Source organism: Lichenostomus cassidix, chromosome 6 (assembly GCF_008360975.1).
Source record: "Lichenostomus cassidix isolate B80296 chromosome 6, HeHo_3.0, whole genome shotgun sequence".
Lineage (NCBI taxonomy): Eukaryota > Metazoa > Chordata > Aves > Passeriformes > Meliphagidae > Lichenostomus > Lichenostomus cassidix.
The window spans coordinates 17,158,383-17,184,209 of NC_139487.1; the positions used below are offsets into that span (position 1 = coordinate 17,158,383).

The following is a 25,827-nucleotide window of genomic DNA, read 5'->3' on the forward strand; positions in this document are numbered from 1 at the left end:
GTTCACCCATCTGCAGCCCAGAGGAGAGAACAAAGAATCACCTAACAAGTCAGCATCAGATCTGGGAAGATGAGAGGTCAGAAGTTGCTGCTTGTCCACAGCTCACTAGCCTAACTAGTGCTGTCTGGTCCATGAGTATATACTAAGAGATTGGGACAAGGTAGATTTACTCAGGTGTGTGAGATGCTGGGTTACCTGATTAATGTTGCTGTTGATACATTTTAGTGGCAAGAGAGAGACATAGATCTTACAGTCCTGTTCTAGCTGTGCAAAGAAAAGCTCTCCCTTGGCAAAAAAACCTTAAAAGGGCAGCATCACCTGAGCTCATTTATGCAATGACAAGTTAAAAAGATTTTCAGCCTAGACCACTTTTAGAAGTACATCTGGAACTTTAGAATAAATATCCCTTTAAGAATAACTTTTTATGTTCTTATGTTGTTGAAGAACTTTTGGGGGGGAGCAATAAAAGAGATTCTGCACAAAAGACTGAATCCACAACACAGAGGGAACTGTCACAGGTACAGAGATCACAAGCTCAAAACAGAAAGAATATATTTTCAGTAAACTGTCAGACACAAGAGATTTCAGAAGTCCAGATGTGCCTTTGACTCTTCTCCTGTCTATCTCCTATCATAGGCAAATACATCATATGAAGCCTTTGCTGCAATTAAATGATCTATCTCTGTGCCAAAGCTCGTTAGGGTTCTTGATGCTATCAAGGAACTGTTAGTGCAAACAGCAATGGGGATGGCTGTAAAACAAATACTGATAGTGATTCTCACAGTGCATCTTTCAGTTCTGCAGGGCACAAACACTCACATGAGACCTTAGGCAGTCCTTATTGATGCCTTTACACCAGTATTTTGTACACATCATTGAAAGATTACTAGGGTGAAGCAATTCATCAGAGACATGGAGTGAGGCATGACGGAGCCCAGCAGAATTATATGAGAAGGTTTAAGATGTCCATCCAGCCTAATATCTTCTCTCAAGCAATGGCAAGGAGCAGATGCTTTGGAAGAGTATGCACAATCAGTCATCCCTGGTTTCCTCTCTATTAGCAGTCCAAGGACTTCATGAAATAGAATTTCCATCAGGACCATCAAACTAAATAATTGCTGGTAGCATGTTTTTGGTGAATTTGTCTGTTTGTTTTTGAATTAGCTTATCTCTTTGATAGGATTTCCCTTTGCTATGTGAAGGAGTAGATTTGAATCTACAAATTTTAATTACCTCCCCAGGCGGTATAAATTTTAACAACTACTTCAGCTTTCTCAAGTCTACTCAGTGCTCTGTGCATAATCCAGACCTGTCACTCTCTTGTGAGAAGTGTTTGCTGTATGGAGGCAAAAGTCTGTCCCTGGGGGAATCAAACTGCAAGATTTTAAAGGCAGTTTTCAGTCTCATAAGGATCAGATTTAGCACACACTAAATTATCTGTGATGCTTAAAAGCAGACATGTATTATCCTGCCTAAGTGATTACTAGAAGAGGGGTGGAGTAGCTAAATCTGTGCTAATTGTTCTATGCAGGGAAGCAGGAATGCCAATGTGTTTGTATCATCCACACTTCATGCAACCTGAATATATAATCAGGCATGACCCATCACACCTGCTGGTAGAAGTATTAAATCCATGTCTGTGGAGATTTGTAGGCTTTCAAGTGACAAACACTCCAAAAGAAGCACAGGGGAAAGTCACAAACGGACTGCAAGATGTCAATTTCCCCTGTCCTTTCTGGCTTAGCAGTATAGTACCATTTATGAAGACAACGACAGTGACCTTGGGGTGATGTAACTTAAGCTACCATCAGTTCATTCAGGATGTTTTTAGAGAGGCTCAATGTCAGTGGTCAGTAGGAGCTGCCACCCCAGAGGACAAACACCAGAGCATCGTGTGCAATGTCCTGGCACAAGTGTCCTAAATGCCCTGCAGCACTCTTCCCCGTGATGCTGATGGCTGCTCCTGCCTGCCACAGCTCCTTGTCCCCAGGCTGCCACCACCTGAACCCACGGAAGGGGAGACAGCATTAACTAGAACTGCCAGGGAATGGTGGTCCTGCTCCAGTTAAGGGATGAGTGGAATGGGCACGAGGACCTGCAAAATTTCCAGCACCTCCAGGAAAGCTGAGAGGATGCCTAATACAGCTTCTCCCATCCCTGCACTCTACCCCACAGCCACCAGCTGCTGGGCTGCCTCACCTGCCCGGACAGAGGTTTTCTGTGCTCAGGGAAGGAAGGAGTTTCCCACTTCCCATCGACACAGATCCGTGTCCTTTGGGCAAGGTGTTTGTGTTTCTCCAGGGAAGATCGCGGAGGTTAGAGATGGAGCATCCTTGTCCAGCCCCTGTGCCACCCTACAGGCCTGGGGTGGACGGAAACGACAGGGAAAGGAGGCGAGAAAAAGCGGAGAGCTGAAGGGGGGCAGGACGCTGCGACGCGCAAAGGAGTAGGGAGGGAAGGAAGAAAGCGGGAAAAAAAATAAAAGGAGGAGAAAGGGGAGGAGATGAAAAGCAAGGAGAGCAGGGAGGACCGGGCGGGGAGGAGGCGAGAGGCCAGGGAGGAGAGGAGGGAGGCAGCTCGGCAGAGGGGGACGGGACGGGACGGGACCCGGCGCCCCGCGGGCCATGCGCCTCCTGGTTCCGGCGCTGGCCGCCCTGCTGGCCACGGCCTCGGCCCCAGGTAAGCGGCACGGCGGGCTCAGCGCCCAGCGGGGCCGGACCCTCCGCTCGGCCCGGCGGGACTCAGCCCCGGCTGGGCAGCCCCCGGCTCGGCACCCCGCCCTGCGCTCCGGCAGCGGCCCGGGTCCCCCGCAGGGAGAGGCTGCAGTGCCGGGCTCGGCGGCGGGACGGGCGCGGAGGCAGAGCTGGGGTCCCACCCGGAGCCCCTCCGCCTTCCCGGCCCGCCCGCTCCCTACCCCGCTCCGCCGCCGCCTCCCGGGCTCCCGGCAGCAGCGCTTCTGCTCAGCGATCGGATCCTGTGTAGAAAAGAAAGCCCTTTCCGTGCGAGTTCATGGAAATGGGTGCTCGGCCGTCTTCTATGCCAGGCAAAGCCGAAGAAAAGGGAGGTTTGGAGATTTGTTTTTTCTACAGGTGCCCCGATCCCGTTGGCATCAGGTGGAAGTGGAACCTGTAGGTCACTTATAAAAAGGCTTCTCCCTTTAAGACCTTTATGCCTCCAAAACAAAGGTATATTGGACAGCGTTGTGTGTCCTGAAGCTGCAAAACGGACACAGTCTGGATCTGGACTTCCAGGTGCAGTGAGCTTAGAGGGGTGGGGAAGCCCTGCTCATTCAAGGCTAGTGAAAGAGTTGAATTTGAGCTCCACTGCAGAAGAGCAGGAGATGATGTAGGCAGAGGTTTGGTTCAAGTCCATCTTTAGTCAATGCAGAAGCTTTCTCCGAGGGGGAGCCTCTGACTTGTGAAACTTGCAGACAGATTTGTTCAACTCAAAACATCTGGTTGGTTTTCAGTGCTCTTGCTAGCCAGCTCCTAATTAATTTCATATAAACAAAGTGCTTTGCTTCTTCCTTGCTCATCTACTCTTTTTAATTGTAAAGAAATCAAACTAAAGCAGGCTTTGACAGTAGCATAGCTTCACTGAACAAACTGCAACACAGATAAAAGCCGTCCCATATGCTTCTGGTCACGCAAAGCTGAGATCAGAAGGTAACCACCCTAGTCACATGCCCCTCTAGTCCCCCAGATCTCCCAGTCCCCCAGCTATCAGTCCTTCCAGCACTGAAGGTTGGATTGTAGATTCTGCCCATCAGTATCCATGGAGGAAGGAGGAGTAGTGGCCTGTATAAAACTCTAAACCTGGACTGTGAGCAGTTGTGCACAGGAACAACTCCACTCCTATCTCAGCTGAAGTAACTGAGGTTCTCCCACAAAGCCAGAGCTGTGCTGAAACTGTTCACCACATGCAAAGGTTGAGTGGTCACTGTAAAACCTTTGCCACTGTTGCAGCACAGGCAGAGGGGAGAGGCCCTGGCATAAAGAAGTTCCTGGGTGCTGGAAGTACACTTGTGACAGTACTGTGAAATTGTTTTGCTGTGTAATATGGCAGACAGCAAAGCCCAAACCGAGCTAATTCTTGGACTTGAGCTGGTGTAAGCAGAAGTGGACTATTTTCAAAGCAGGACTTTTTAAAGCAGATCTTAGTCAATGGTCACCTTTCCTGACTCCCCACAGGCTACTGAGACATGCAGGTGGAGGGTACCAGAGAAGCAACTAAGATGTTGGGATGGGCACAGCTAAGTGAGCTGATTGCAAAAAGGAGAGAAGTTTGATGGTTAAGCACGCTGCAAAAGCATCACTAAGTCTTTGACTCTCTCTCTCTCCTCCCCTTTTCTATAAATAATTTCCCTTTCCAAGCAGAAATGAGACTAAAACTCTTGTGGTGAGCTCCACCTGAACAACTACATCATGCTATATTGGGAAGGCAGAAGAAGAAAAACAGTGATTCCTCATGTGAAACAGCAATCTGAAGCCTAGAAATTCAGTGCTATATGTTGGCACACAAGCCTGCTCTCAAGTTGTGAAGTCTCCTTGGCAAGGAGCCCATATTACAAGGGTAAACCTCATGTTGGGGCTGACCAGTGCCTGCTAAAGACAGGAGGAACATGTCCACTAATGTCTGAGAGCCTTGAATGAGGGTTTTCCTTTCCACACAGGAGGTAAATTAACTCTTTCCTTCAAAATTCACAGTTCCTCCTCCAACAGTGAGAGGATAAAGTCAAATGGATCCTGTTTTTCTTTTTCATATAAAGCATCACCTCACCCTGTTCAACATGAGCTGATACCATGGTAAAAGGTCCATGAGATTTACAAAACTCTCCCTGCTGCTGTACTTGTGCAGCTGCACCAATGGAAGCCACAGAAGGAAGATAAGGGGATAGGTTCCCACTGATCAGAAACATGAAGGATGGAAAATTTGATACGTCCTTATAAAAAGGCATGACCCCAGAGGAAAAACAGAAGCCTTAGGTATGAAATACCAGTGTTTGTATGAGTGTAAACAGCTAGAAGGGGATCAGAGTCTCCATGTACAATGCTGCTTTATCTTCTCACAGAGGCTTCCATCATCACCATATCTGACTTCCTCTCTATTTTCTCTTGGGCACTTCTTGGCACTATGTTCTGCCTAGTTTGGAATTAAGCAATGAGCCTTTTGCCTTTTAATTTGGGACTCTATTTCACAATTACTCCTAGCCAGCTTTTTAAAAAAAGAAACTCCCATGTCAGGAAAATGACATAATTGTTTTTCTTTACAGTTTTCACGACATGTTCATAATTTCAGTAGAAAAAGTAAATGTTTTTCATTTATCCACACAATAATTTTATAAATGATTTATTAAACATTTATTGCCTAAACACTTTTGAGGATCCCAAAAAGTGTTGAAATTCTTAAACTTATTCCTTATTTACTAAGCAGCACAACCTTCAAAATTTCATCTTATTTTGATGGCAGAGTCAGCCATTTACTGGCTTTCCTTCTGCCAGTAAAGCACCAAGGCCAGTAAGTCGAGAGTTTCATGCCTGGAAAGCTTTTGGTGGGATTCAGCCTTAATTTTAAATTTCAACATCCTGTTCTACTTGGGTGCTTCCTACAATCCAAAATAACCTCTTCCTTTGGCATTTGCATGAATTGCATCCACAAACATCATGCACGGATAATTTTATCAAAAATCTCATCCATGCTTAGCTTTAGTTCCTTCAAGAATTCTTTTAAAAAACCCAAACTTATTATTTTCTCCTTCATAACAAAAAATAATGTCTACTTGGAATAAACATGTCATTCAGTAGATATTTCAATTGAAATGACATAAAATAATTATCATACTATTAATTTTCAGAATTCTTCTCAAACAGTTGCAATGCAACTTTTTAAATTTCGTGGATTCACTGTAAGTAAGGTGATATAATTCACTGCTTCATTTCACAGCTTCACTGGGACCATAAAACCAATGTCTCTGTCTCCAATACTCCTTCAGAAATAGAATGGAAATACTTTACTTGCTTATTTTGAAGATAAATATATGTTTGTGTTTCAGGAGCTGATGTCAGACAAGAGCCTCTGCCAAAACACTCATCCCTTTTGTTAAAATGTTCCATGCTGATGTGCTAGAAAAGTGTCCAGAAATGAAAAAATCATTCTCCCAGAGTAGCAATTCTCATTACTATTTGAGTACAGTACAGTATTCACCCTACAGGAAGTTCACAGTTTAGAGGACATTTCATGCTTTGCAGAGTGCATTGCAGGGAGTGCTTGCTCACTGCTGGAATATGGTTCTCTCTCTAGTGGATGCCCTCAGACCAGGGATTACACATCACAAGTCATTAAAGGAACACATTGCCACAATACAGTGTTGGTCAAAAATAGATCACTCTCTGATATGACTAATCAGGACATTCTTAATGTGCATAAGGAAGGAAATAAAACGAGTGTTGATTCTCATGCCTCAGAACATCAGTCCAGTATAAACCAGTTAAGTCAGGAAAGGGAAATCTTCCTCTAATGAACAGTTATGGACACTTTTTCAACCTTCATCTATACTGGCTGTTGTCAGAAGTGAAGCAGAGAGGCGAACAACTGATCTAAGTGAGGTTTAGGATGAGGAATGTTAAAGAAGAATCAGAAATTAATGGAAAAATGGAATAATAATTTGTCCCAATGTGATCTTACATCATAGTTTGTCATGCAAATAATGTCATATTAACTTGAATTTGTAGTCAGAAAAGCTAATCTGATGCAGTCAACCCAGGTTTGAGATGACCATTTGATTATGACAAGGAGAACATTGCTTAAAACAGAGGACATGGGGAGCTGTAGGATATAGAGAATTCAGTGGTTTTCCAGTGATAATGTAGGGAACAGTATGATGTAAGGTTTGCACAAATGATGTGTAAAAGCAGTAGACAGAAGTGTGCATGTCGAAATCATGTGACCATATTGAATCAGCATAAGCTGAGGACAGCACATAGGAAAAACTGAGGATGGGGTACCAGAAGTGGAGCAGAAGTTAGTAAAGCAAAGTGACATACTTGGGGATTAGTAAGAATTTCTTTGATATACTGGGAACTGAACCTCAAATGACAAAGAAGGGAAAATACCCAAGTATGCTATTTATTTATAACCTGACATATAATCACATGTGAAAGTATCATGAAAAAGGACATTTCTGGGATATACCAGGCAAGGTATATCCTAGTCAAATCTGAGAAGTACTGTGAGCATTCCACTGGACATTGGAGAACTTCTTTCCAGACACTCTCTGTAACTGCAGTCAATTGCATTAAAAAAAAATTAACTAAAATCAAACCCAGAATTTAAACTGTAACCAATGCAGAGAAGGGCTGTTAGGGTGAATAGGGAAGGGAAAGACACTACTTTACTAGAGGAGACAAACAGAGCTTGGCTTCTTTAGTTCAGCAAAGCAAAGGCTGAGACCAGATAATTGCTTTGTATATGGAGTCAGGAAGAAAGCTCTGGAGGAAAAAACATTATTTAAGCTTAAAGCTGGCACAGGGCCAAATGAGCATGAACTGGCTATTGAAGCTGTTTAAAGTGGAAGTTGTAAGAAGGGTGTAAGTTGTCAGAAGAGCTGTTGACTGAACTGCTTTACAAAATGTTTGTTCAGACTGACAAAGGACTATGTAAAGTTGGTCCTATGACAGGAGCAAGGTCTCCATGTCAGCCCTATGTTATTGATTAGTGATAGCAAAAATACTAGAGCAGACTCACTGAAGGAGGGCCTCATGCCATCTTTAACATTCAGAGAGGCAGACGGTGTCAGGTTCTACAAGGTCATTAAATTTCTGCATGCTAGAGAGATGCCATCCATTTACCTGCTGTGGGCTCACACACCAGCACAGGTTATGGTTCTGTTGTGCCAGTAAGGAGGATTCTCACCATCTTTCCTTTCCTTTACAGATGTTTGTGAGGCTTTAAATGTGACAGTCTCTCCTGGACCAACGGTGCAATACTCGGAGGGGGACAATGCTACCCTTTACTGCCACATTTCTCAAAAGAGAAAGACAGACAATTTGCTGGCTGTGCGGTGGGTCTTCGCTGCATCACCTACCCAGGAGCACCTGATGATCAAAATGACAAAGTTTGGGTCTGTCCAGTATTATGGAAATTATACCCATCATTTTCACAAGCAAAGACTTCATCTTCTTAAAGAGAAACATGGAACTATGTACAAATTTCTTATTTTAAGCCTCCAGCAAACAGATCAAGGACATTATATATGCAAAGTCCAGGAAATTGGCAAGCACAGAAATAAGTGGACAGCATGGTCAAATGGTACAGCAGCTACTGAAGTAAGAGGTGAGAGACTACTGATTTCAAGTCTATCATTTCTCTTGTCCTGTGATCCCTTTTTTTCTTATGTGTTCCTTTGCTGTTATTTCTAGTCTAGCAGCAGTTGGTAAGTAGCACTTCCAGTCTCACTTCTGTATTATTGTTTGTACCACTTGCAGCCACTAAGCAGAGCTAGTAAAGCAATGACTAGCCTGCTGGTATTGAACTTTGGATAAAATGACCAGCAACAAGTGGCAGATGTAAACCAAGGTGAAAACAAGCCATCTCTTTGGGATGGATTAGCTCAAATCTCAGGGTGCCACATGCACACTTTCAGAGATGTGTGAAGTTGGATTTAGAGAACAGACTCCTTTGAAGATGTGGTTTTGCTCAGCAGCTGTGCCATCAGTGCTAGCTGGCAAACTAGCCCCCTGTTTGTGTCTTTACAAATAGAAAAGTTGATCTCCCACAGGGATAGCTTTAAAGATAATGCCAGAAAGCAGTTTAGAGTGTTTTCTCATTTACTGAAGGATGTAAATTCCTAAATGCCTATAGTGAAACATATGGATTTGTCAGGATTCTCAGAAAGGGAATGACATGTTACAAGTGGCAGCAGAAGAAAAAGTGATATAAAATATTTTCGTGCCACCTGTCGTACCTGTCCTCATGAAGAGACACTTCATCTTTCGTAATTTCTCAGGCTATTGTTAATTATACCACTGAAACCTCATATTGCTTTTCATAGGTAAAGTATGGGATTCAGATCAATGTAGTTATTGAAAAGAAGGAAATGTATAACTTTTCAATACAGTCCTTAAATAATATTTTCCCACTGATTTCTAGTATGAGTTATGAGTATATAATCAGGATAGGGATTTGAGACTCATGACTTCATCATTTTCACATACTGCTCAGTTGTATTACTTCACTTCAAATGACCCAAAGCAGAGCAGGAGACCTGAGACAAGGCAGGATGGCTGGCCAACCTGCAGAGGGTTGTGGACGCCCTGTGGGGATCTGAAGCAAACACCACAACCACTCTGCCCCCTAAAAGCATATTCATTTGAACTCTAAATTCAGATTAAAGACACCAAAGGATATCTGAAATATTGCATATCTTTAAGTGTCATAGCAACTGTTTTACCTCTTAAAGCTTCTTGACTGGAAACAAAGGACCACCTTTGCCAGCATTTGGCTAACGCAGCCTGAGTGTAGGGAACTTGCTACACTTGAGAGGGAAGGTAACTCTTCCGAGTAGTGATAAAGTTTCCAGTTTTCCCACCAGTAACACTTGGGCTTTTCAAGGAAATTTTATTCCAAACACATTTTGTATTTTATATTATGATCAGTTACACTTTTTATTGCAAAGGGATTTAGTTATATTACAGTTAGACCCAGGATGCAACAAAAGGAGCAATACAAATTGCCTGAAGCATTTGAATACTTAAGCTGTACTGCTTGTGCTTTATCAAATAAGGTAGCAGTGTTCCACCACATCACAGCTGCTGTGTTGCCTAACATTTTGTTCCAGTTAATGTGTCTGCAGTTATGCCTAAATTCAAACTACTACCTTTATGCTGAAGCACCAGGCAAATTTCTTAAAACTTTGCACATCAAGCAGATGCAGAAATAGCACCATCCCTTTTTTAAAATTTATTCACACAGGAATAGGAGGTTACTGTGCAAGACACAGATTTCCAGAGAGCAAAGAAAAGGATCATTCTGCTTCTTCAAAGTGTAACTTGCTCTGGAAGGAAGTTGACAGCTGGATCTGTAGTATCTACTGCTATTAATTTATATTCAGATTTTGTTATTTGCTAGCAAGTTTGCACATATAAATTTGCCTAGGCCTTTAAGAAGTTGCAAATATATTTAGTTGCAACACATAAATTTGTATAAATGCACATACTGAAATTACAAAAAGACAGTTGAGTTACAGGCTACAATTCCTTACTGTGTAATGATGGCAGTTAAATTTTAGCTGCTTATCTGGCTTTTGCTTTAGGGGCAAAATACATTTCTTTGGAGAAGAAGGCTCACTGGGGAGATGGAGCCCTTACAGGCTTCTGTTCTGCACTCATGCCAACTACAGCAACTTTGTAGTGTTTTCAGAAGAGCCAGCTGAAATCTGTACTGTTGCAGTTTGCCCCTTTTGCTGTAGTGAATACAAGATATCAGATAGCATTTACAAGAAGGCTACTGTTAATGTCTTCTGTCTAAGCTAGGGTCAACCTTTTCCCTGTCCCTCGTCTTCTCACTGAAGGCATCTGCTCCTTTCCTGGGTTTGTGTGGTCAATGCCAGAGACAAAAAAAAAAAAAAAAGTTCTTCTACTCCTGTCCTATCAGAAAACTCAGAATAATCAGTATTCTTCCCAGAACAGTATGCAGCACCCCAAAAACATCATTTACAATCAGGCAATCCCTCAAGATACTGCTCTCTTAGGAAGAGCAATACTTGTTCCATCCAAATGGTTCATAATCCAAGAGAAGAGACTAAAGAGACTACTTGTAGGAGGACAAATGTAAAAAATTAGGCAGTCCAACTATAATTCTACTGGCATGGACAACAAAAACAAGTAGATGATCACAACAATCTGTCTCGTTGGGAAGTTTATGTATCAGAATTTCCCACAGAAGTAAGTCTGAGTTCTTTCATATTAGTTGCATGTGGCATTTTCTAACAGTAAAAATGTTGCAAGATACAGGAAAGCAAGATTATTTTCTTTCCCAAAATGAACAAAAGCCCTTTTTTCAGGGAAGTTATTCTGAAATACTTGCCAAAAATCTACACGTGATGCTTTCATGTAACAAATGAGTAATTTGTTAAAATATTCAGGATGATCTTCCCTTCACAACTGAATAGATTTCATTAGTCCTGAAACTTCCATATCCATTGATCTTGTCCCACACTTCACATCCCTGCAGGGCACTCCTTAATGAATTCCCTTTCCAGCAAGATACTTGTTCTCTAATGATTTGCCACATGAAGCCCTGTTGGAGGTTCAGACCTCACTGGCAATCTGGATGACATTACCAGACTCCCATTTCATTGCAATGATTGCTAGCAGAAGAAAAAGCATGGATTGGCATAAGTGATATCATCTAATGTCATAAAAATATCAGCATGCATAAACAATCTACTGAGGAGAACAGAGAGGGTTTTGAACAATGTTTCAGCAGTCAGAGTATTTGGATTCTGGTGCTAGGCTGTATGGCTGTTATGATATTGACAGTCATCCATCCTCCTGAAACAGGACAGTTCTGTTGTCAACAATGTCAACAGGACAACGTGTTGTCAGCACAGCTGAAGTGTTTCATCAAAGGGAAATTAGATAAAGCAAGATCTTGGTGCTCTGAAGTCTGAGGCAGAATACATTTACTTTAAGAGGTCTGAACTTTTTTGCCACAGATTTTTCAGTGTTTGTCATGTCTACTTTGTTTTTTTTTCAGTGATTTCATCAAAATCTTCTGATCATCCCACTTTCAAGAAAAACCATGGAGCTTGGAAGTTTTTTGAAGGTGAAGATACATCTAACTGCTACTGGTTCTATACACAATGTTAGTTTAGTCCAATGCTACAGGACAACTAAAGTGCCCCAAATCAGGACCAGTTTGGCAAGTTCCTGTGCAAACCCAGGCCTTGCCTGAGAAACAACCCCACAAAGTACAAGGGGTGCTGGACAAAAGAGAATGGAAGAGTCCAGCTTCAGTTTCACATGTATCTGTTATGGCCAGTGGGAAAATACCCACTGGGAATGTGTTACAACACCTGAATGAGAGACATAAAAGGGAAACTAAGGTTGAGTTTGAAAAAGAAAAAAAAAAAAACAATGCAAAAATTACAAGCCAGTGCTGCCAGCAGAAGAAGCAATTGCAGACATTTTTTCTACTTCCCTAGGCACTCAGCACTCTCCCCACTGCCACTTTTCTTGTTTCATTGTTGGTGTGTTTGTTTTTTTTTCTTTTTTCACAAAAAAAAAGTACAGCTGTTTGAACTGGGAAATAACCCAACTGAAGTACTTTTGGATTTTGAGTTGTTGCTAAAAAAAAACCCAAAACCCAAACCAGTCCTTTGTTTGCTTGTGAAATTCACACCTCATAGGTGTAGTTAGACCTATTTGCATTTATGGAGGCTTCAACCAAATTTTAAACTGAGCAGGACACTATAGGAAAGTTTCAAGAGGGTTAAAACACCTCTGAAGTGTTACCCTAAATATTTTGGGCCAGAGTCTGTTTAGATCTTGTAGCTTTTTTCTGTCCTGTCATCATGAAGCATCAGCTGCAACACTGACCATCATCTGTGCTTGGTTTTCAGATCTGTACATGTATGCAGTGTTTGTGTGTTCCATAGGAATCATCAGTGTCCTCCTTTTTACACTTGTCATTCTCTGTCAGTCACTTCTGAACAAGAGGAGATCCACAGGTGAGTGAAATGCCATTCTTGATGACTGCAAAGCCCTTGCCAAAACGGGGAGCATGGGGAGGGGAGAAGAGAATGCAGAGGAAGCAGGAAAAATAAGTATTTCCTTGCCTTGATTGTAATTTTAAATAAAATTGCTAAGAAAAAGAAATTCTGCCAGACAAACTAGAGCAAAGGCATTTTGCTCCCTTTAAATAGATATTTCACTTTAAATTTGCTTTGGACTTATGAGAAATCTTTCACCTTTGCACAAACATAACTTGAAGGTTGTTGGAACTTCTTTCAGAGGAGAGCAAGTGCTGTATCATTAAGTTGCATTCTGACAAGAAGCTAAAATTTTGCATGAGTCACATTGAACCAGACATGTGGAGGGGTTTCAAAGCAGTCTTATTCTGGGCTATTTTATTCTCTTTTCCTGAGCAGCTGTCAGTATTCTTGGGAATTTGAGGGGTTTTATTAGCACTCTCTCACTTGTAATATTTTTTGAAACTAAAGCATCATTTCAACATTCAAATCTGTCTTTTCATAATAACATTTCAAGATCAAGGGTTATTGTTTCATTCTTCTCTGCCTCAGAGAGGGTTTCTCAGAGGCTACATCTGCGTCAAAGCAGTGTTGCTGTAAACAGAAGTGCTATTTCAGATCTGTGGAGTAACCAGTGCAGGCTCTACTTTCATTTCAGTTTAAAAGTGGTTCATTTGGAGACTCACACGAGCTGCAAGGATGAGATACCAGCACACTTAGCAGCCACCATGTTAGAGGAGAGTGTAAGGATCACCTCTGAACAGAAGCTTTCAGAAGGAGTTTGGTTAGTGACTTGCCTTGTTAATGACAGGAGAGAATCATGACTTTGCTGCCTCTGCAGCCTACACAGATCCCACGAAGGAATGAGTGACTCAGATACACAAGTGAGAAGACATATGAGCCAAAAATAGATGTATAGAGAAGCCCTTTCCTGACCACAAACACATTTCAGGCTGTGGCTCCATCTTCCTGGTAGTGCACTTAGTAGAGTAACTGTGATTCTAACTGAACCCAACAACTCTTCTTGCCAAGAGGAAGGAGCAAGATAGATGTTATTCTTCCTACCCTGTTAAGTGATGACAAAAGTTTCTTGCCAAGGGAGTACCCACACTTAAGTATGTTGGTCATGGTGAGTCAGCCTGAAGCCACAAGCACTAGATGGATGTATCCCAGTTTTTCTTGAACAGACATTGGGTTGGAATTGCTTGGTTTTGTCAATTTGCTGCTGTGAACATACAAGCAGCTTGTAGGAAAAGTCTATTTACATTGAACCAACACCAGCTAAATATTGAAATCATATACAGTATAGAATAAGGATATACAAAAGAGAAAAAGTAGGTGGTTCTGAGCAGCAAAAACATTTCTTCACTACCCATATATCTGAATATTTGCATGCTCAAAAGCATGTCAGCACTGTACCTGAGCATCCCCTTACCCCCAAAGGGTCAGGCCAACTGTTCTCTTGTACATTTAGAAAAGGCCTGACAGGGAGATGGAAGCATTGCCTTGACTGGCTTAAACGTGGCCCCTGTGTTAGCCCAGCTCCTGGTGCTCTCAGGTCCCCTTTCCTTGGGACCAAAATGCACCTCCTGGGAGCTGTACAGCTCCCTTAGAATGGGAGAATTTAGCTAAGCCCAAATATGAAAACTTTCCCATAGAGTGAGGCACAGTCATGTGAGTGCCCTGTTGTCTGGTTTTCATGGTGCTTTAAAGAACAGAGAACAAGGGAGGGCATGTCTGTGTTACATTCAACTGCACATCATGACCCAGGGATGCACCCTCTCATCCTTCTGAGATATAAACTGGCAGTAGGTTGACCAGAAGAGCCAGAGTCTGTCCTCTGAGAGAGACATGGAAGCCACAAAGCCACAAAAGAGCATCTTAATAACCCTGGCTCCTAAAAGGCTGCAGCAGGGCAGCTGCCCTTGCTCAGGACTACTGACTCAGAGGAATACAAACTAGAAAGATTTACACAGCTCACACACACAGCTGTCAGAGACAGGATAGTGGCTGAACTGGACCTCTGATCTGATCCCAGGAGGCAATCCCTTTATGCCTACGGCCACAATCTGACTTACATTAGGAGCAGCAGTGGCTCCTGTGGGTGAATGGTTTATTTCAGGCTTCTGGAAATAAATACCAGCACCACAAGGGAAATAAAAGTCTTCAAAGTAAAATTACTGGCCTGTTCTGCTTTTCCTTAGCAAGCTGTCTTTTGGCTGGGCTGACCACTGGAATGTGTGTTGCCCAGCATTTCCACAGCAGATTTTTGGTGTTGTTTAATACATTCCCCTCTCCCAAGACTAGCTATGTCTTCAAATCAGACTGCATTTTAAAGCACAATATAGTGTATGGTGACAATCAGTAGTTCTCCCAGTGTAACAGCCTGGCAACTCCACAGTTTCATAAGCACAGGTCTACCTGCAGTGCCCATTTGGAACTCATAAACTATGTTGGTGTGAAGCCACATTTTCTTTCTTTTCTTTTTTCTTTCCTTTAACAGTGAAGCATTACCTGGTGAAATGTCCCCAGAACAGGTAGGAGATGACACATCTCTTTACTATAAACCAAGGTACCAGTTCTAGATTTGTTTTGCTATGTATGCTGAAGAATAGGAGTAGTGTTTTCCAAAATGCATATGGGGAGATAAAGAGTCCCAGGTCTCTGACTCATGAATGTGCCTGCTGTGCATGAAAAGGGAGATGTGCCTGGGCTAGCTGGAGGTCCTGCAGGTGCTCCAGTGACAAGCCTCTCCTTGATGCTCTGAAGAAGCCTGCTTTCATCCTGTATGGGTTTCTAGGGTTTCCCAACACCTCACAGGATGTAATGCCTTAAACTATCCATGCACACAGAATAGATCATACTGTTACCCAGTGATTCCCACACCCAGGAATGGAGTGGGGTTCAAAAGCAGATTTCCAAGGCCCACACTCTGTTCCCAGCTGAAGACTCCCAGTACCAGAAAAATGGTACTTCTGCTGCAGTATTAATCAGTGTCCTTTAAATAGCACCAGCTGCTAAAAGTTTTTGATGGTGTGGTGCTATAAAACTGATTTCCATTGTATGATTTTCCTGATATGTGTATTGGATGGGAACTGCAGTAAAAATATATACAAATATTTTACAAACAAATAAGATGAAAGAGGGATCCTCGTAACAACACAGAAGCACAGCTGTTTCCCAGTTTTCAGTGACAGGAACCATGTGTTCCCAGCCTTGTAGTTTAAATCCACTACCTCTTGGTGTTACACACTTTTCCTCATAGTATCTTTAGACACTACAGGATACAATGCCAAGTATAGCACACCCTAGATCTTCCACTGGTGTGATTTTTAGTGCAGTTTCATGGGATTATCAGCATATTCAATCTAACTGGTGCTCAGATGGAAGTGAAATCAAAACAAAGCAGCACAGGGTTCAGGAGAGGCCAGTACAAACTGAAACTTTCATGTTATTCATGGACAGATCTTTGTTCTGTGACCTTGACCAGCCATTGCATCACTCAAAAATTTAGACAGCTCAGCAGTTTTGGTTTTTCCCTGGATGTATTATCTTTCCCCCGTCTTTATTAGCTGATGAGACACAGTTGCAATTACAAAAACAAACAAACAAAAAAGAGAATGAAGAGGGGGTGGAAATCAAAGTAGATTGGTAGAGAACACAGAAAGAGAATTAAAATGAGACCCAACTGAAAAAATGGAGCATGGCAGTCAGATAAACTCATACTACAAAATCTGACTGTCTGGGAATAGATGATGTAGCAGTGATACTGCTGCAAACACTAAACTTAGGGGGCTGAATAGCAGGCAGAAAACAAGCCAATGTGGTTTCTTCACCATAAAACAGAATCTCCAGAAGTGAAAGAAATGCATGACTCTATATGCATAAAACCTCAGTTTCATTTATTTCAGTGTGACAAGTTATGCTAATGAAATCCTCGATCACACAAATGCATGGATAAAGTTCATTGACTTCAGGGCTTTAACATTAAATAGCTATAAAAGGGTTACCAGTATCATAATTGTTACGTTTCACACTTGGTACCATTTATTTTCCACCCTCTGCTCAAAACACAAACCATTTATGCCTTTGAAGTCATTGCTCTTCACCTGCAAATTCTTGCCTTGGAACTTAATTCAACACATTTAGACCCAAAACCTACTGTCTAAATATCCATTAGGCCACACTGATTAACTAATTTGCATGAGATTCTTGCCATTTAAAATTACTACTGTGCAAAATTCAGCCTTGATTAGAGAAGCTCAACTCCAGCTCCCTTAGTGATATTTCATACACAGAGTAGAATCCAGTTTAAAAATTACATTAATAGTCTGATGTCTAAGAAATGTCTGTATTCCCACTGCAGTAATACCTAAGCATCTTAAAATATTTTATGTTTTGACATCAGAATGGTGTTTTTACTTTTAATTGGAATCTGAAGTGCAGCAGGCTAAATGATTTGCCCCAGGTCTCACAAAATGGCCGTGGTAGAAAAGAAAATTAAATCCAGATTTCCTGAGTACAACAAAGCAAATGTTTAGGTTTTGGTTTGTTACTTGACCAATAACAAATTAAGGGAAAAAAAACCGAGTTGACCAAAACCCATTTCTTTACCACATTTTAAAAATAACTATCTAAATAAAATAGTCCAGTTATTTTTGGTTTTCCAAACCACCTAAGTCAATTTTCTGGTGTTTTCTTTTCTTTAAATACCCTTCTTATTATTATTTTCCTTGTCATTGGATCATTTTGTCAGTTTTCAGATCTAGAAACCCCCAGGAGGTGAAGCTTTGAAAACAGGAACATTTTTTTTGTGTCTTTTATATTTGTGTTGGCCTGAACTCTCTAGTCCTTCAGTGACTGTTCTTCTGGGGATGAGTAACTGGAGGTGAATAAAGTGTTTGCCTCAGAAAGCTGTCCATCTCGACACCTTGGTTCCACAGTGCCAATCTAACATCACAGGAGCAAACTCTGCCACACAGAACCAGAACCCAACCATCCCTGGCACCCTTTCACACAGCTCCACTATCTAGGAAATATCCAACCAACTCCCAGTTCACTCAAGTGAATTTTTTGTCACCAGCCTTGCAGACCTTTGACAAGAGAAAATAGCTGACTTAGATGACAACAGGAAAAGTTCCACATCCTAGACTCTAATAAGGATAGCAAAGCCAAAATTCTAGTAGTTTCCCAGGTCTTGCTACAGCCATGACCTCCAGGGAAACTGCTGCCATGGTTCCATTATTATTACACACCTTCCACAGGTTATTTCCCCAAACTTCTGCATTTTTCTTGCTCTCTAAAACCTATTAGATCCTTCAAGAAATGTGCAATGTGACACAGTTAAAGTAGGAGGCAGGAGGCTGAAGAAGGAGCTGGAGATAAAAACTAACTTCCCTTTTATACATAGAACAAGACAAGCTTACAAAGCAGCAGTGTTTCTGAGCCAAGGAATCTTTTCTGAGCTTCCTTGTTTGGTTTGAGGAGCTCAGTTCTAAGGCAGCAAGAATTGTATCTCCAGAATTAGTTAACCCTGTGTGGCCCTGCCATTTAAAAGAAACCTGCAAATCACAAATACATTTCTTTGTAGCTTTACTTTTTCAGTGGCAAAGCAGGAATAATAATAACTAATGCAATGAATTGACACCAAGCCTTTTCATATATTGTGCTTAAAGAAGTTACATTGGAACAACAGCATCTTTAAGCTACACATCTGCCTCAATGACCTTGGATTATTAAACCCAAAAACATTTTAAAAAATCATTCTCATCTCCTTTTTGATATTCTTTCTTCTTTGCTGTTTGTACAAAGCAGCCAGGCAGAACAGTTTCATTTTCTCTGGTTTTAAACCATTTTGTCTTGATTTTAGTATAGAAACAAATGGTTGTTGTGGGATAGGTTCATAGTAGAGCAGTCGGACTTTGAAATTGTTTCAATGCAATCCTGTTTACATAGCTGATGTGATTTATTTGTAAATCAAAAACATATTTTACTTTTTAAACACTTTTTAGAAAGTTTGGCAGCAAGCCTATGTTTTGGACTGAGTACATGAAACAGAACTCAGGAAAATCAGCAAACCAGAGTGTTTTTGTAATCTACACAAGTGTAAATCCAGAGTGATTCAACCAATGGTAGTGACAATCATTTGGATTTACAACTGTGTAAAATGGTAATGTCTGTAATTTTGTTGTTCTTGTGTGGGCAATAGCTGAGACAACTTTCATTAAGTCTTTGGCCCAGTCTGAGTATTTTATTCTATTAATATAAAGAGAATGTTTCATTATGCAAAAGAACCTGGAGAGGAACAGGAGCCTGGGACAAATTATTTAAAATTCAGTGAGATAAGTGTTGTCAATGTTAACTACTGTGGAGACCCTGGTTGCATCCCGTGGTGTGGTGGAACTCACAGCACAGAAGAGGAAGGTCCCCACAACCACACTGCCCTAATCCTTCCCAGGGTGAGCCCAGGGGCAGATGCAGCTGAGCAACAACTGCTTACCAAGTCATCTCCATCCCCATAGTCATCATAACTAAATGGCTCACACTCTCCTCCCACCCCAGCTGTAAGTTAAGGTTCCTTTCATTACCACTTAAGCCAATACAACTTTATTCCCCTTTAGCTGCAAACAGGGAGCTCCTGCACAGTCAGTGACCACAGCTCAGCTGACCCGTGGTGACAATTGCTGCAACCTGACTGAGTATCCAAGCCCTGAATATTCCAAGCAGGATTTTTGATTTCAGACTTTGGGAGGTGATAAGGGTAAAAAAATCCAGTGTTAAAGGATGTTAAACTCTAATAATCCAAACACAGAAGCTCTCTTGGATAGGAGTCTGTTTACAGTATACCTTGTTCTCTTCCCTGATAGCTACTAGCACATATTCAGCACAGATGTACTGGAGAATGCCCGAGTTAGAGATTGGGGCAGAGTTTCTTGTTTTATATTCCCTGAGCACACTGCCCCCCCTTGAAGAAGCCAGCTTTTGCAAATGTGGGTGTGTGAGCTGCCTGAAGACATGCTGCATGCTCTCCTGGCCCCTTAGCCAGTCTTAGCCCAGAATCTCCTTCAAAGATTTTGCTTTTCCTTGCTTTCTATGGGAGCTTATGCAATTCATGTAGCCTTCTATGCCTCTGGCCCCGAGGGCAGATGGGCAGGAGTTCACCCTGGGTGCAGCAGAGGGGTCATACATGCTTTTAAGGAATAGGTACTATGAAATGAGTCTTGTTTAAACCTGAAAGTTTGCATTTTCTGTGCCAGGATGAGTGAAACTCTTTGAGTTTCTCAGTCATACTAAATGGCTGAAAAAATGCAAAACCCCCATTTCCAACCCCCTGTATGAGGCTTTTCATCATATCCCCAGATCACAGTCCAGGTTGTTGGGCATGGACTCTCACAAGTGGAAGGTGATGTGTTTGCATGAATTCATGGTGACAAACTGTCTTTTCCTCCATTGCCTTCATTTTCCCTCACTTTTGGGCCTGTGCTTTGCAGCTCTGGGGAGACAGTTACCAGTGTGACAAGCATGTCTCCTCTACAGCCTAAGAAGGTAAAGAAAAAGAAAGACAAAGAGAAACCCGAAGAGCCACCAGCAATCCCAGCAAAAGGTATGAAAACAGAGATGCAGAGGTATTTTGAATCCTGAACACAACTATGGAGACACAGCAGAGCGTGGGATGTCAGGAATCCTGCACTTTGCCACTGCCTCTGCCTGTGGGGTGGCCGGGGCTCATCCCCATCCGTGGGGGAAGAAATGACCTGTGCCTGCTGCTGGCACAGGCTCTCACCTCCCTGCAGCTTTAGCCATTCTGAGATGCTGCCCAGAGGAGAGAGAGGAACCTCTGCAGCAATATTCACCCTGCTCAAAGAGAAAATTAAAGTTAGGCAAGTTGAAATTACTTATTGTGGGTATTTTGAGGGAAGCCAGCACACTGAAGTCTTTAAAATTGCTGGTGCACTTGGGAAGTCAAGAAAACTGAGCAGACAAAAGCCAGCCTCTTGGGGACTTCATTTTCCCTGCACCTACAGGGTCAGTCTCACAAACTCTTGGGTGTACTTTCTGAGCAGCACTGCCAGTGCTAAGCCAGTGGGAGAGAGGAGGGGAAGGACCTGAAGATTTACTGTGGGTTAGATCACAGATGATCTGTTCTCAGGGGCTATACTTGCTCTAGCATTTGTAAACAAACAGCATGTCTTGAATATCAGATTCTTTAATCTTACGAATTTTTCTAATTCATAAGCATTATGTTTCCTTGTAAAGTATCTGAAATATGGTTAAACTCTTATATGTACATGCATTTGCTCGTAATTTTCTTTCAATATGTAATTTATAAATTGCTAATACATATACAAAAAATGACAGTGAATGGAAATAATATTAAATGATCCCTCCCTTAATATTTATTTTCGTAGCTCCAATTGCCAATAATTTCCCTAAGCCGAAGCTCTTGAAACCTCAAAGAAAATTGATCCTGGTAAGTAATTTTCTATTACATAATTTTCTGCATATTCTTCTCTCTTCATACAAATGCTGTAATATTGCCAGAACTCTAGGTTCAGATACTATAAATTGCATTAAAAATCATACAGGTCCTTTTTTTTTTTAAGTAATACTTTTTCAAGTGATTAATTATCTTGGTTCTTTTCATTTTGAGCATTACGTTACACTGGATTATGTTTTCCAGCTTTCTAACAGCTGTCATGTCTACAAATTTGGCCTGTTCTTAAATGAAACCTGCTATTCATTCTCACGTGCTTCTGGCAGCTGGTGTTTTGGAAAAAAATACCAGTTACTGACAGAATCATAAATGTACTGGTCACACTTCTTTTGAGACTTTTCAAATCAGAAATGGGGAGCCTTATTCTGCACTAAAGTCAGAAATGCCTTGAATTGCAGCAGAAAGATGTATATATATATATCTTCATGTAACAGTTTCTCTTGGATATGAGTTTCTGTTTGAAAAATACCCCATGCCAGATACATGCCAGATAAATCAGATAGATGGTGAGATGTTTCTCTGCTTTTTTGGTTGCAGTTTCAGATGAGGGTTAGAACTGGGAACCTTCCCACCAGTTTTCAGTAAATAGCCTCTGCCTTTTTAAGCATGGTCAGACTGTAACAGTGGTTACCTGGGCATAATGCCAGGTGACTTCAGAGCAGCTCAGCTAATATCTTGGGCAATTTTTCTGCTTGTATATGGAGCTCACTGTTCCTCTACTGGTTCTGCAGGGATTTCCCCTTGGTCAGACTCTGCTCATACAGGTCAGGCTTCAGTAGGAGAGAGTTTTAAAACTCGATGAAAAAGGCCTGGTGTGCACATAGGTAACTGTGGCAGGCCAAAGCTAGAGGACACAGATGAGAGCATTTGGCACCAGGGGTGACAGCCACCCTTTGCCATGCACATGGTGTAATCAGGCAGTCTTCAGCCCTCTCAGGAAAAGCTCTCACCAGTTAAAGCACTCAGACTCTTCCTGCAGGTCAATAAAGCACATCACCACATGCTGAACTTGAAGTATATCTGTTTCCAGATGCTTTTTCTTTCTGGAATAATTCCAAGGATAGCCCTCAAATAGCTGTTTGCTCTTCCCTTCCTGCTATGCAACAGCAGTCACTTTGGAGGTGAGCAGGAATAAAGCTTTTTCAAACAATGAATTCAGCTTTGTCTCCCCTTGCACAGCTGAGGATCCACACTCTGCATGCAGACAGCAAACTCTGTTTTAATGCCTTGCTGTTGGACTTGAGCCTAACAGCTGTTTCCAAATGCTGCTCTCTTCCCTTCCATATTGCACCTCAGAGTGCACCTGGAGAGACACAGCAGCCCACAGAAAATACACAATCTATGGACATGAGCTAGTTTTAAGGCAAAAAGTTAGTCTAACATATATAAACTCACCTAGCAATAAAGTACATTAAGGAACAAAATGAACAAAACTGAAGTCAGTCTATAAGGCACATTCAGAAGTTGAGCAGGGCACTTCCCAGAGCAGCTTCCCACTTGTGATCCTCTTGCCTCCATTTCCAACACAGTTGTCTATACTTTTGTATTCTCAGGAAAAAAAATAAATCCATACTTTCTGCTTTCAAATGACCTTTTTTCAGTGATGAAAATTAAACTAATTGAAGTAAAAGTAGTTTAAAGAAAGATAAAAAATGTAGAAAATAGAGAGAAAAAGACATATCAAATACATCTAAATGAAACTTTTTTTTTATTTTCAGTGAACTTGTCTCCCCATTTTAATTCTCAAAAATTTCTCAGATTTTAAATTTTCAGTCTGCTTTGAGGCAAAAAAAATTATTATCATCATCTTGCCAAATCTCTGCAGGATAAAATAACTTTTTCTTTCCAACTATAATTATTACGCAGCTGGTGTCTATACTATGTCTTTTTTCACTGATGGCACACACTTACTAGGTAATCACTACTGCAAAGAGAGACACAAATTGCTGAGTTTCTGGACTACTTCTGCAGCTTCCCTGTGCAACCCAAGGAAGGTACTGTACTGGGGCACCAGGAGAATATTCTAGAAAACCTAAGCTAACAAGCTAGAGTATAAAGGAACATTACAAAATAATTCCAGTGTTTTGGGAAATTTTTTTGTAATAGCCTAAATACCGGCAAAATTATTTCCAGAGGACATATGCTTCTGGTTTCTTGAAAGATGTTTATAATAAACTAGAGAATTTCTTTTGTTGTTAACGTGCTAGAGTGGGTTGCAGTATAATTTTACAAGAACACAATAACCTGGATAAAATATGGACATAATCTCAATGAAAATTAAAAAAAAAAAAAAAGGAGAGAGAGAAAGCCTAACACCATGTTCAATTGTGCAGCTTTGAGTAAAGCCTTTTAAATAGTCTGCTTAAGTCATATTGCTTTTGCTTTAGCCAGAATAACAATTCTATGCTCCCCCTGTTGCAAAAATATTCCCCATCAGTGTCATTCTCTATTAGCATCAATGAGAAATGTGTACAGATCAAAGGAAATAGAGATGCTGAAATGCAAAAAGGGATGTTTTTTATAGCATACAAGAAGCACAGAGAGTCATTACGAAGAAGAAAATTCTGGGGGCCCACAAACCCTTCTCTCTAAGGGCTGTTCTGCTCTAGCCTTAAGTACTTAGCCCTTTGAGTTGGTAGAGATAAATCTTCTACTTCCTCAACCAAATTTTCTGGTAAGCCTTTCATTGCCTCCTAGAGATTAGCTGTCATAGCCCAAGAGTGTTAGTTATAGAACATCATCTAAATGAAAAGGCTTTAGTGTCTTTTCATGAAGGTTTGAACCATCGATCTTAGGAGCTCCTGTGTGATTCACTACAACCAATGGAAAGGATGTGACTTCAGGTTAGGTCAAACCCTGAAATCTTTACTTATGCAAAATTTTTGTCAACTTCATCATTTTCACACTAAATTTTAAGCGGAGGAATACCTGACCAGATAAGACAGGCTGTATGGAATCTTCTGATTCTGCCACTGACATGCACTTTGCTACATCATATAAATATCACACTTTGAAATCAGGTAAATATCTCCTGTATTACAAATTATCCCCTTGGGCTTAGTTCTTCAAACACATCCATGTAAAGCTCACATTACACAAGAGTTGGCCTCTGCTGTTCCTACACTGACTAACTTCTTGAATAACCTCCTTATTAAATAGAGTGTATCTGGCTTCTTGTTCCCCACTGCAGAATGTGTGTTGTTCCTGTGTGACTTCTGGAGCAGAGTGCTCTCAGTAACCATAGCTCTGAGCTATTCAAGAGAAGCATCCTTCTATCTTCAGCACATACAGCATAGACAGCATTGTTTATTTCAGCATGGATTGGATCACCAATGGCTCAGCACTGCATGATTACTGAGATCTGATTTTGATGATGATGATATGTAAAAGCTCCATGAGAAACAAGAAGGCATTACGGTTATCTCAGGCTGAAGGAAATTTCTAGAAGTCAGTATTTTGCACAACTAGTAGGATTCCTCAGTAGTCTTAACTGTAGGAGCCATTGGCCCTTCCCTTGAGAAAAAAAAAAAAGGAAGTGAAATACATCTGCTCAGTAATTTGTGAATTCTGAATCAGGGAGTAATCAGGTCTTCCTTTCTACTGGATGACTTAAAATTAAAAGCTCTGCCACCCTCTGTTAGAAGAGTTGCTGCCTCCACAACATGTAACAATGGGTGATGATTTAAGCTCCCAGTTTAAGGCATTATTGATCTCCACAGACCTCAAGTAACACCATGCATATGATATACAAAGGAGTGGTGAACAGTTTTTCCCTTGATTCCCTGTTATTCTTTAATATGTCCATTCAGTCTTCCTAATTCCTCTCTTTGCAAGATGAATAATCTTTTTTTTTTTTTTTCAGTTTCTCCTTAGAATGTGAGATGTCCATAAGACATGAATATAATTTGCACATTCAGGTTGACACTTGAAACTCAACATACTCGAAAATACTGAGTTATGCTTGCTTTCCCATTCAGATCACAGGTTGCTATCTTTATGCCCAAGAAGGAATAATTTGTATAAATACGTAGAATTTCTCGTTGGAATTCTCTTGAGACTTGTGTATTTACAAAATCCCACAGTAGATGATTTTTGTGTGATGACACCTTTGGAGTAATAAAAGTGTCATTAGTGAAGTGAAAACTTTTAATTACTCCTTGGCTTTTTTTGAATGATAAGAAGAAATTAACCTGGTTTCCAGCAATGCTGGTTTAGAATCTAGGAATAACTACAGTAAAAATAATAGAACATTAGCAAAGGTGAGGATACTCTTCCCCCAAAACTCATTCAATGGGACTTATTAAATCATCTTTGTCCCTGGCTTTGTTATCATCACTTCTTTGGCATTCAATAACAAAATTTAGATGCAGTGGTGAAAGAGTCTTCACAAATTGTTGTGGATATTGTTCTCAGGGAGTATAGGAAACATTTTATGTTGTAGGGAGTGAAAAATAGGCATCTTAGTGGGAGAAAATGTGCCCTTTTAAACTGACAATGCCACCAAAGGTAATAATTCCTACTCCCTATATTTTCCAATGGCATATTTCTTAGCTTTGGCACTGAATTTCTGGCTTGATATTTCAGC

General features: G+C 41.2%; 1 protein-coding gene across 2 annotated transcripts in view; it reads left to right on the forward strand.

The window, feature by feature from the left end:
* The first annotated feature begins 2,542 nt into the window (after window positions 1-2,542).
* VSTM4 (V-set and transmembrane domain containing 4) overlaps window positions 2,543-25,827 on the forward strand; it is a 31,219-nt gene continuing 7,934 nt past the window's right edge. Inside the window, exons 1-8 of one of the 2 annotated variants that reach the window (XM_085065322.1) lie at window positions 2,543-2,679; window positions 7,933-8,331; window positions 11,755-11,823; window positions 12,620-12,727; window positions 15,252-15,285; window positions 20,239-20,351; window positions 21,157-21,218; window positions 23,157-23,236. In XM_085065322.1, the coding sequence (XP_084921448.1) occupies window positions 2,625-2,679; window positions 7,933-8,331; window positions 11,755-11,823; window positions 12,620-12,727; window positions 15,252-15,285; window positions 20,239-20,351; window positions 21,157-21,218; window positions 23,157-23,192 (876 nt within the window). In that variant the 5' untranslated portion in view covers window positions 2,543-2,624 and the 3' untranslated portion in view covers window positions 23,193-23,236. The remainder of the gene's footprint in view (window positions 2,680-7,932; window positions 8,332-11,754; window positions 11,824-12,619; window positions 12,728-15,251; window positions 15,286-20,238; window positions 20,352-21,156; window positions 21,219-23,156; window positions 23,237-25,827) is intronic. The other variant, XM_085065321.1, reaches the window with a different exon arrangement.